The sequence below is a fragment of the Garra rufa genome, chromosome 13, assembly GCF_049309525.1.
Source record: "Garra rufa chromosome 13, GarRuf1.0, whole genome shotgun sequence".
Taxonomy (NCBI): domain Eukaryota; kingdom Metazoa; phylum Chordata; class Actinopteri; order Cypriniformes; family Cyprinidae; genus Garra; species Garra rufa.
The window spans coordinates 38115439-38126845 of NC_133373.1; the positions used below are offsets into that span (position 1 = coordinate 38115439).

At 34.8% G+C, this 11407-nt stretch overlaps 1 protein-coding gene across 1 annotated transcript in view; it reads left to right on the forward strand.

The window, feature by feature from the left end:
- The first annotated feature begins 332 nt into the window (after positions 1-332).
- Positions 333-11407, forward strand: part of slc24a4b (solute carrier family 24 member 4b) — a 41328-nt gene continuing 30253 nt past the window's right edge. The window contains exons 1-2 of the mRNA XM_073816488.1: positions 333-717; positions 7191-7304. Of these exons, the coding sequence (XP_073672589.1) occupies positions 534-717; positions 7191-7304 (298 nt within the window). The 5' untranslated portion in view covers positions 333-533. The remainder of the gene's footprint in view (positions 718-7190; positions 7305-11407) is intronic.

The window sequence follows — 11407 nt, forward strand, 5'->3', positions numbered from 1 at the left end:
CTAATTAGATGTATAGTAATAATTTACTATGTGCATATTCACAGACTTCCAGATGTGGAATATCAGCATTAATGAAAGTATACACGCACATGATAACATGTCAGTGCTCATATGAACTGCTGTCACTCTCTCGGTTGGTGCCGGTGACGCGTCACTTGAGCCGGATCGCCGTGAACGCAGCGGATCGCAGCGCGTCACGTGTCTCCGGTGGACACCAGAGGAGCACAAAGTTCCCGACGTTCCAGATGAAAAGAGCGGGAATGCTTTGGCAAGCAGAGGGACCAAAGGACATCACCTGAGAGCGATGTTATTCACAGTGCGATCCGACGCATGCGGCGCCGCAGGATGCGTGCAAGCAGGAATTTAACGTTTCCAGCGTTGTTGCAATGCGGCGGAGAGGAATCTGATGAGAGCAGGGATCTGGGACGGTGAAGGCTGGGATTCTGCGCTGCTCTCTCTGGATCCAGACCTCTGATCGTGCTCTCTCTGTCTCTCTCTCTCCGGTTGCGCATCGCGCGTTTCGGCGCTCGACAATGACCACCGCGGATCAGGAGCAGCAGCATCAGGACCGCACCATGACGACGGTCTCCAAGAAATCCATCATCGCCAAGATGTTCAAAGTGCGCAAGAGGAGGGAGATGCTGCTGGCGCAGGTGTGTTTGGTCTGCAGTGTTCTGTTCGTGGCTTGGGGCATGTCGACCATCCTGACCAGGACAGGTGAGTCTCCGAGCACAACCCGCTTCTGGGTGTCAATCAAAGCCCTCAGATGTCCCAGACAGAACGGCGATCACTATCACGATGGGCAGGCGGAGAAGGAAATTTGACTTTGACATAGCAGTTGACATAGACGGGTTAAAAACAACCAGAAATTGACAGCTGTCCAGCAGTTCATGCAAATCAGAAAAACAAAAATGATATGCATCTATATGGATACGCGTCAATAATTAACCCTTATTGGTTCAGTAAAACTCATAAATGGGAAAAGTAGTATATTAAAAAGTGTTCAGTGTCAGAAATAGCTTTTGACTGACAGCTGAGAAAAATGATCCAATAAGGGAATTTTTAAATTCCCTTTTCAATATTCTTTTTAAATTAAACTATCAATGCAATTCTATATTTATCTTTTTCTCTTACATACGTATTTTTTCAGTATTATTAACTTAATTTCTATTATAAATTAACCATTGGGATTTTTAAATTCTATTCTTAATATTTATTTTAAAATAAACTATTACTGGAATTATATAGTTATCTTAAGAATGTTACTCTATAAAAAATTTAGCTTTTTTTATTTGTCCCTCTTACATACATTTTTTTTTCAGTATTACTTACTGAATTTCTATCATAAATTAACCAGCACTGGGATTCTTTAATAAATCCTCTATTTAATATTTATTTTAAATTGAACTATTACTGCAATTCTATATTTATCTTAAGAATGTTACTCTATAAACATTTTCTTTTCTTTTTTTCTTTTTTAAAATGTTATTTGTCTATCTTACATACATATTTTACAGTATTACTAACCTAATTCCTATCATAAATTAACCAGTACTGATTCTTAAATGAACATTTTAATATTAATTTTAAATTAAACTATTACTGCAATTCTACAGTTATCTAAAGATTGTTAGTCAATAAACATAATCCTATTTTTGTTTTGTTTCTCCCTCTCACACATATCCTTTACAGCATTACTAATTAAATTTCTGTCATAAATTAGTGCCGTTAATGAGATCAATTAACTATTAAAAAACAGGGTTCTTCACAGATTATTTATTACTTAATATAAAATATTATTTAAATTTTATTTATTTATAATTAAGATAATAATAATGTTATATATGCTATATAATAGGCCTATTAATGTTAATATATTTTATTTTGTTCACTGAAATTTTCTAGACATGATTTGATCCCATTATTTCCAAATGATGTTACGAATCCCATTTGCAATTTTGCACACATACTTTAATACATTTTGGCATGACCTTATACACAAATTATAAAGGAATATGAAATGGACAGTTATGAAATCTAGAAATGTGCATCACTGTGTAGATGTATGCACATCAAATCATAATTATAAATATTCGCCCTTCACTTTCTTGGATGTGTTTCAGCGTTTATGTGCTATGAGCTATAATCGAGGCAGACGCACCTGTTCTTCTGAGACACATATAGATACGGGTCGCTTCACGAGGGCTGTGTCTTCAGACCTTGTGAGCCGCCCATCTAGACTGCATGTGTGCTCATCATATGTGTAGGTAGTCAGCTCATGAGGTTGTGTGTGTGTGCGCATGTGTGTGTGTGTTTGTGGCGATGCTTTGCCTCATATGCCGCAGTGTGAGACGGAGACGGTATGTTGGGTCCGTTATGCACACATGGTCAGATTTTAATGCACTATTCTCTAGTGATTTGTCTTTTATGGTCAGGGACGTGTGTGAAGCGTGCTGTCTGACTCCTCTGGGGCAAATGAAAGTCACATTCGTCTGGTTTCACCATATGAGCTGCACAGCACATGCATATCATTCAACTGATCAAAAGCTTGGGATGCTTTATGGGTTTTTTGATATATCATGCATCTTACATGCACACACACAGGATGGAGTAGAATATGGAATATTTTCCCTATATGATTTTAATGGGCATAATAGCTTTATTTTATTTAGCTTAATAGCTTTTATTACTTTAATACTCATTTTCGTGAGGAATTTTGTGTCCGTTTTGTATTTTTAGGACAAAGAGGAAATGGCAAGCATTTACTAATTTATATTTGTAAAAAAAAGAGAAAAAAAAGCCTGTAATGGAATTTTAAATTCTTTTTTTAATACTACATTTTAAATTTAACTATCAATGCATTTCTATAAAAATAAACATAAATAAATAAATTAATAATTACATAAAATAAATGTTAACTGAAATAAAATGAAATATACAAAACTTCTAGCTACTTCAAGCTAATTGCTGAGAAAACATTTCCTATTTTAATTTAGTTAATGCACTTGATGCACTAAAATAACTAAAACCAAATTAAAAAATGAAATAAAAATTTAAAATTAATAAAATATATTTTTAAAACATATTTTAAAATATTTTATTTAAATACAGTATCTCACAAAAGTGAGTACACCCCTCACATTTCAGCAACCATTTTAGTATATCTTCTCAAGGGACAATACTATAGAAATTAAACTTGGATATAGTCAATGTGCAGAGCTGCACAGGTTGTTGCTGGGATCCTCTTCCACTCCTCACAGAGCTGCTGGACGTTAGACACATGGTGCTTCTCCACCTTACGCTTGAAGATGCCCCACAGGAGCTTAATAGGGTTCAGGTCTGGAGACTTACTTGGCCACTCCATCACCTTCCGCTTCCTCACCAAGCTAGTTGTCATCTTGGTGGTGTGTTTGGGGTCGTTATCATGTTGGAAAACTGCCGTTCAGCCTAGTTTCTGGAGGGAAGGCATCATGTTCTGCTTCAGAATGTACAGTACATGTTGGTTTCCCTTAAAGAACTGCAGCTCTTCAGTACCAGCAGCACTCATGCAGCCCCAGACCATGATGCTACCATCACCATGCTTGACTGTAGGCAAGACACAATTTTCTTGGTACTCCTTACCAGGGCATCACCACACATGCTGGACACCATCTGAGCCAAACAAGTTTATTTTATAGTCTCATAAGACTACAGGACATGGTTCCAGTAATTCATGCTCTTGGACAGGTTGTCTTCAGCAAACCGTTTGCACGTATTCTTGTGAGCCAGCTTCAGATGAGGCTTCCTTCTGGGACGATGCCTATGCAAAACGACTTGTTGCAGTGTGCGACGTATGGTCTGAGCACTGACAAGCTGACCTTCTACTTCTGCAACCTTTAAAGCAATGCTGGCAGCACTCATGCATCTGTTTTTTGAAGCCAGGTTCTGCACCTGACGCACAGAACGAGTGCTCAACTTTGTTGATCGACCCATGCAAGGCCTGTTCCGGATGGAACCCATCTTGGAAAACCTCAGTATGACCCTGACCACTGTAGTGTAACTCGGTTTCAGGGTGTTACTGAACCTCTAATAGCCTTGGCCATCTTTGTGGAGAGCAACAATTCTAATTCTCAAATCCTCAGATAGTTCTTTGCCATGAGATGCCATGTTGAACATCCAGTGGTCAGTATGAGAGAATTTCACTTAAAGCACCTCATTTTAACTGCTCTAATACAAGATACACAACTTTGTATGGTCCTGGCAAGCAGACAAAAACATAAACATGACAAATAGGACATGCGGCTTTGCATGATTAAACAACATACTGCTGTTATCACTTAGGGTGCACATTGACTGCTCTAAAATATATTCAAGTTTCATTTCTATAGTATTGTCCCTTGAGAAGATATACTAAAATGGTTGCTGAAATGTGAGGGGTGTACTCACTTTTGTGAGATACTGTGTGTGTGTGTGTGTGTGTGTGTGTGTGTGTGTGTGTGTGTGTGTGTGTGTGTGTGTGTGTGTGTGTGTGTGTGTGTGTGTGTGTGTGTGTGTGTGTGTGTGTGTGTGTGTGTGTGTGTGTGTGTATAAATTGTAACTAAAATTAATTTCAAAAAGGAAAATATAAAAAATAAGAACTAGTTCAATATCCATTTATTTCAAGTTAAAAATTATTGCAGCAACTGAACTTAGGTTTTTAAGTATAATCAGCTTGGCTGTACAAGCCATTTCAACTTAAATTACATTAAACTGACTTAAAAAAAAAGCTGAATTTCATATGACTTAATGTAAAAAAAGTTAATGTAAAAACATAAGTTGCCATGACTTACTGATATATACTGATATCATTTTTACAGTCATATACTAAAATAACACTGCGTCATACAGCATGTTCTGTTATTTGTTCACAGATGCACAAGTGTTCAGATTTCATGCAAGATTTATTCATCTGAGTCTTTTATAGCAGCCTTCCAAATCTGGTTAAAAATTCATAGAAATTGTCCAAATGTGCATGCAGAACTCCTCGAATCTCTCTAGCCTGTAGATATGCGAGTAAACCAAGTCTGTGGGATTTGTTCTGCATGTCTATCATCTACCAAGTGAAAAGTTTGATCTTCTAGACAAGCAAAAGCAAGCGGCTCGATTTGAGGTGTCGTTCTCAAACCCAAATGTAATACTCAAATTAAATGCAAGCCTTCTGAATCGAACACAAAGACATTAATTACAATAAAAACAAGGAGCTTAAAAGATTATTCTGCACTGATAGCATCCAGACAAAAGCAAATCTGTTATCTCGCAGTCAGAAACGGCTGCTCATGACAGTAACTTAAAAGCATGTGTTTGTAGGATTGGGAATGTTTTCTCATAACGGTTGAGGAAAGAAAGATCAAAGACGGGGGGATATATTCAACCCCCTCTTTCTAATCAGGCAAATCCTGTTTTCCTCCTCTTCTTCTGTAGCTTCAGGAGGAAAGAAATGCAATACTGTCACTCTCCTCTCTCCTTGTTTTTTTCACATTTAAAATGTTAATTATATTATTTAGCCTAGCTTTTCTTAATTATAGCCTTAGATTTGTCTAAAAAGCCTTTTAGTTTGATCTCAGATAATTTTCCAAACACTGCGGAAACATTTGAAGGAAAGTAAAAATCGCTTTCTTTTATTTATATGCTTGTTCTGAAGCTCAAGATGCTCAGGTGCTCTATAACAGCCTCATCAGTGATTCAGGACAGTCGTTTGGACTGAATTTAGGCCGGTTTTCTTTAATAGATACCCTGCGATTAAAGCAAACGCTGCTGGAATTCAGAAAACAAAATTTTTCATTTACATTAAAGCAGAGCACATTAAAGAACCTGCTTTATTGCTCTATTTATTTTGTTTTTTTATGCTAATGAGGTTTAACTGCGCTCTGGGCTTGTATAGTGGATAAAGTTGTTTGAATGACAAATTAAGCCATTATTGTTTAATTCTATGCTGATGGTAGTAGAAATAATATTTAATGTTAAGATTTATTTATATATAAATATATTTATAGATATAGTTATATAATATTTAAGATAATATTAATAATATTTAATTCTTTTAGGATATTAATGTAATCATTTTTTGCAATAATATTATGCAACAATAAGTATAGTTAATTTTTGAAACAATACGGAAAAATATATTAATATATATAAAGGTATTCATTAAGAATATTAACTGAATAGTTTATTTTCAATATAATTTAACAATATGTTTAATATTTAAATTAACATGATTATTTTTTATATGTATAAATCTATTCAAAATATTATGATATTGCTTTTGCAAGTATTCACATGTCTATTTCAAGATATTAATTTAATAATATAATTCCAATAATTTAACAAAACGTAGTATTTGTAATTATTATGGTTAATATTTAATGTGAGGTGAAGTGAAGGCCAAGTATAATAATATTTATTAGTAATGCATGTACTATTATTAATTTTTAAAATATTAGTTTAATAAATTTGTTGCAATAATTCAAATTAATAATTTTTATAATTAAATACATGAATGTTTATTTAATATTTAAAATAATATGAATACTATTTCATTCATTTTGGATATTACAATAATCATTAATTTGCAATAATATAATTTAACAATATAATATTTAAAACAATATGATCAATATTTAATATTAATATATGTTTTTGAGTTGTATCATGAAAAGCACTATACAAATAAACTTGAATTGAATTGAATATGTAAAAAAAAATATTCCTTAGGGATATTAATTTAATATTAACAATATGTATGGTTAATATTTAAATTAACATGATTATTTCATACATGTAAAATTCATTTAAGATATTAATTTACCAGATTTATTACCATTTGTTAGTTAAAATATCCTCAAAGAATTTCTAAAATATTAGTAGTTCCTAGACTAGTTTTTAATATCATAAACAAATGTATTATCGTTGCTGGTTGTTACTGTGCAACCCCAAAATATATGATAAAAATAGTCATTGTGCTTTTAAATAATTGTAAGGTTTGTAATAACTTATCTTTGAGAATTATAGTCTAAAGTGAGCTAAAGGGATGTTTCACTTATTTGATCATTGATAATCCTGTCATTATTTACTCACTGTCATGTTGTTCCAACCCCAATTGACTTTCCTTCTTTATTGTCTAGTGATTTGACCAGTGTTTTTTTTTTTTTTTTTTTTTTTTTTTTCCGCAGGTCATGGTATGATTGTGGAGGAGTCTTATATGGAATCAGATGATCACTGGGGTCGACGGCTGATGTCCTCCTCACCTGATAATGCGACGGAGGAGAAGAACTGCACTGAGCCAGGTGAGATGAGCGTCTCGACAAATGCCTTGACAGAGCAGATCACAACCTCCGCAGCAGACGGATGAACCGGGTCAGCATAATGAAACTACCCTGATCATACCATGATGTTCTTTGCAGTAGCTTGTGAATAGCACATACAGTCAAACCCGAAATTATCCACACCCCTGGCAAATTCTGACTTAAAGTTACTTTTATTCAACTAGCATGTTTTTTTTTTTTTTTTTACCAGAAATTACACAGGCTTCTCCCAAAAGATAATAAGATGATGTACAAGAGGCATCATTGTGGAAAAAAATATTTCTCAGCTTTTATTTACATTTAAACAAAAAGTGGCATGTCCAAAATTATTCATACCTTCTCAATAATCAATAGAAAAGCCTTTATTGGCTATTACTGCAATCAAACGCTTCCTATAATTGCTGACCAGCTTTTTGCATGTCTCCACTGGTATTTTTGCCCATTCATCTTTAGCGATGAGCTCCAACTCTTTCAGGTTGGAGGTTCTCCTTGCCATCACCCTGATCTTTAGCTCCCTCCACAGATTCTCAATTGGATTTAAGTCAGGACTCTGGCTGAGTCACTGCAAAACGTTAATGTTTTTGTCTGCTAACCATTTCTTCACCATATTTGCTGTGTTTTGGGTTGTTGTCGTGCTGAAATGTCCACTGGTGCCCAAGGCCAAGTTTCTCTGCAGACTGCCTGATGTTGTTGTTGAGAATTTTGAAGTATTGCTCCTTTTTCATGGAGCCGTTTACTGTGATTAGGTTCCTGGTCCACCGGCTGAAAAACACCTCAAAGGTTAGGTTCCCACCTCCATGTTTGACAGTGGGGATGGTGTTCTTAGGGTTGAAGGCTTCTCCTTTTTTACGCCAAATGAAGGCTACATCATTGTGGCCAAACAGTTAAATTTTTGTTTCATCTGACCATAAAACAGAAGACCAGAAGTCTTCTTCTTTGTCCAGATGAGCATTTGCAAAGACCAAGCGGGCTTTTGTGTGCCTTATCTGGAGAAGTGGTGTCCTCCTTGGTCTGCGTCTGTGGAACCCAGCGGTGTGCAGTGTCCGTCTGCCTTGAGATGTTGCCACCAGCAGAGCCCAGATTCTTGGATTCTTTTTTTTACCTCTCTCACTATCCTCCTGGCCAGCACAGGTGTCACGGTTCACAGTGCAGAACATTTTGTATTTTTTAATAATACTTTGCACTGTAGCCACTAGAACTTCAAAACATTTAGATATGGTCTTATAGCCCTTTCCTGACTTGTGAGCAGCCACAATGCGCAGCCGCAGGTCCTCAGTGAGCTCCTTTGTCTTAGCCATGACTGTCCACAAACCAACAGCAGAGAGCTTCTGTTTTTCACCTGTTGAGTTGATTAAAACAGCTCTTCCCAATGAATCAGGGTAATTAGGATGCTTTAGAACAGCTTGGACTATTTGGAATGGTACAGAACTTTGGATTTTCCCATAGACTGTAACAGTTTGCAAAGGGTATGAATAATTTTGGACATGCTACTTTTTGTTCAAATGTAAATAAAAGCTGAGAAATATTTTTTTCCACAATGATGCCTCTTGTACATCGTCTTATTATCTTTTCGTAGAAGCCCGTGTCATTTCCAGTCGAAAAAAAAAAAGCTGGTTGAATAAAAGTAACTTTAAGTCAGAATTTGCCAGGGGTATGAATAATTTCGGGCTTGATTGAATTTGCATTTATATGGCTTGTGTATTCATAGTTTCATGTGCCAGTGCTGTTGGATTGAGCATTTGAGGATTATATTTAGGTTCTTTGAGACGCCACTAATGACCCACCAGGAATTATCACATGTTTTTGGTTAATCAGCACTGAAGTGCATTAAAGTGTGTACTAAGAGCTTTGAGGAGATTTTAACTCCATGTCAGGCAGTTTTGTTTTTTTTTAACTCCAGAGAGATTTAAGCGAAGGTTTAATGTGACTTTGCTGTTCACTTGTGGAAGTTTTAATCAGCTTTGGTCCGGATAGAAAGGCCTGCGTTTAGCTGACACTCATGTTCTTCCTAGCGCGCTCTGTCCCGGACTTACGGCTGTTATTCTGACTGCGGTTGTTCTCATTAAATTCTCTCGAACCCAAATTAAAAGTCTAATTTTAGCCATGGATGTTCTGTTTATTCAGCTTTATACACTTCAAGTCTCATTCAGACATAATTTAATATAAAGAATCTGAACTGAGGTGTTTGATGTTGCTCGTTTTTATGACTGTGGAACACAGGATGTTTAAAGACATTTCACCTGTGTTAGTAATTAAGGGGAGACACTGCAGGCAAAAACGCTGTTTTTTCATGCACCTATAAAGTTTGAGATTTTGGGCTTTTTGTTTTTTTATAAAGTGTTTTTTTCAGACTAGTGGAAAGAAAACATCCAAAAAACACTGTTAGTTGTTTCTTTTATAGCACTTGTGTCAATAGATATTTAATTACAATGCATATTTTAAGTAGTTTTCTCAAAATGATTTTTTTCTTCTGAACTGAGCCGTAAATCACTTTAGTAACACTTACACGCAACAAACTTGACATGTTTATTCCTGTCTATATCCTGGAGGTTTTTGCAGAGGGATATGCTCATATATGATTTTATACAACATTTTATTCCCCAAAAAATGGTTAAAAAAATAGTGTTTTCTGTCTGTTCTAAGTTTTTTTCTGAATTATGGCTTGACTTAATGAGATGCCCAAAATCCCCTCTGTAAAAACTTTTGACTCTTTTGACACATTTCCTTGAAAATGTTACTTCTAAATGTTTTCTAAACATTCAAAACTTCCAGTTTTTAAAAATGTGTTATTGATTTTTTTTATGTGAACATTAAAGGAATAGTTCACCCAAAAAAGAAAATCGTCATTTATTACTCACCCTCATGTCGTTCCAAAACCGTCAGACTTTTGTTCATCTTCGGAGCCGAAAACTATGATTACAATAATTTTTCTCCTCCATCTTCCGATGTTAAATGTTCTTTATGGAAACATTTAGACAAAAAAGGTTCTTCTATGGCATCATGAAGCACCTTCATTTTTAAGAGTGTAGAGTGATGCGGAAGAGAAGAATTGTTGAATAAAGATGTTATTTAATTTTTTTTTTTTGCACATAAATAGTATTCTGGTAGCTTCATGCAATTACGGTTGAACCACTGATGTCACATGGACTATTTTGTTGAAGTCGAGTAATCTGGTGGTACCCTTGCTGGCTATGCAGGGTCAGAGAGCTCTCGGATTTCATTAAAAAATATCTTAAATTGTGTTGGAATGCCATTAATGACAGAATTAAATTAAATTTGGTGAACTATCCCTTTAAGGGAATGTTCCATTTTCTTTTAATTTTGCAAACATTATAGTGACATTGCTTTTAAATGTTCTCTGAACATTCCAAAATATAGTTTTTTTTTAAAGTTTGAAAAACGTTTGTATGTACTGTACTGTAATGTAATGTACTGTATGTTCTAAAACAAGTAGTAACATTAAAAAAAAAAAAAAAATGTTACATGAACGTCCAATTAAAATGATACAGAAATAAATGTTCCATGAATAACATTTTTGTGCTGACAATTTACTTTCACAGCTATCATTTCTTTACATTAAAAGTTTTATTTTTGAATGTTTTTTTTACTTTTAAAATGTCAGGGTTTTTTTAATGTAAAAAAAAATGTCATGTTAGGGTCACATGCAAACATGATGTGAATGTTATTTTTGCATGTTCTCTCAACAATTTGAAACAAGTAATAATGTTTAAAAAACATTAGATAAACATCCAGAAATAAAATGTTCCATGAACAATATATAAATATGTTTTGAGAACATTAGTAAATACCAGATAACCCTGAACAAACACTAAAAAATAAAGGTTCTTTATTGGCATTGATGGTTCCATGAAGAACCTTGAATGTCCATGGAACCTTTCAAATGCAAAAAAGTTCTTTATAGTGAAAATTTCTGGAAAAATACGAGAGAACCTTGTCTAAACGTTCTGAGAAGAATCCTTGTTAGCTGTGTAAGCGTATCAGACAGTGAATGTTTGAAGTGAGAATACACCATGACAATATAATGCATTAATAATCATAAAAATGCAGCTCTCTAAGTTTTGTAT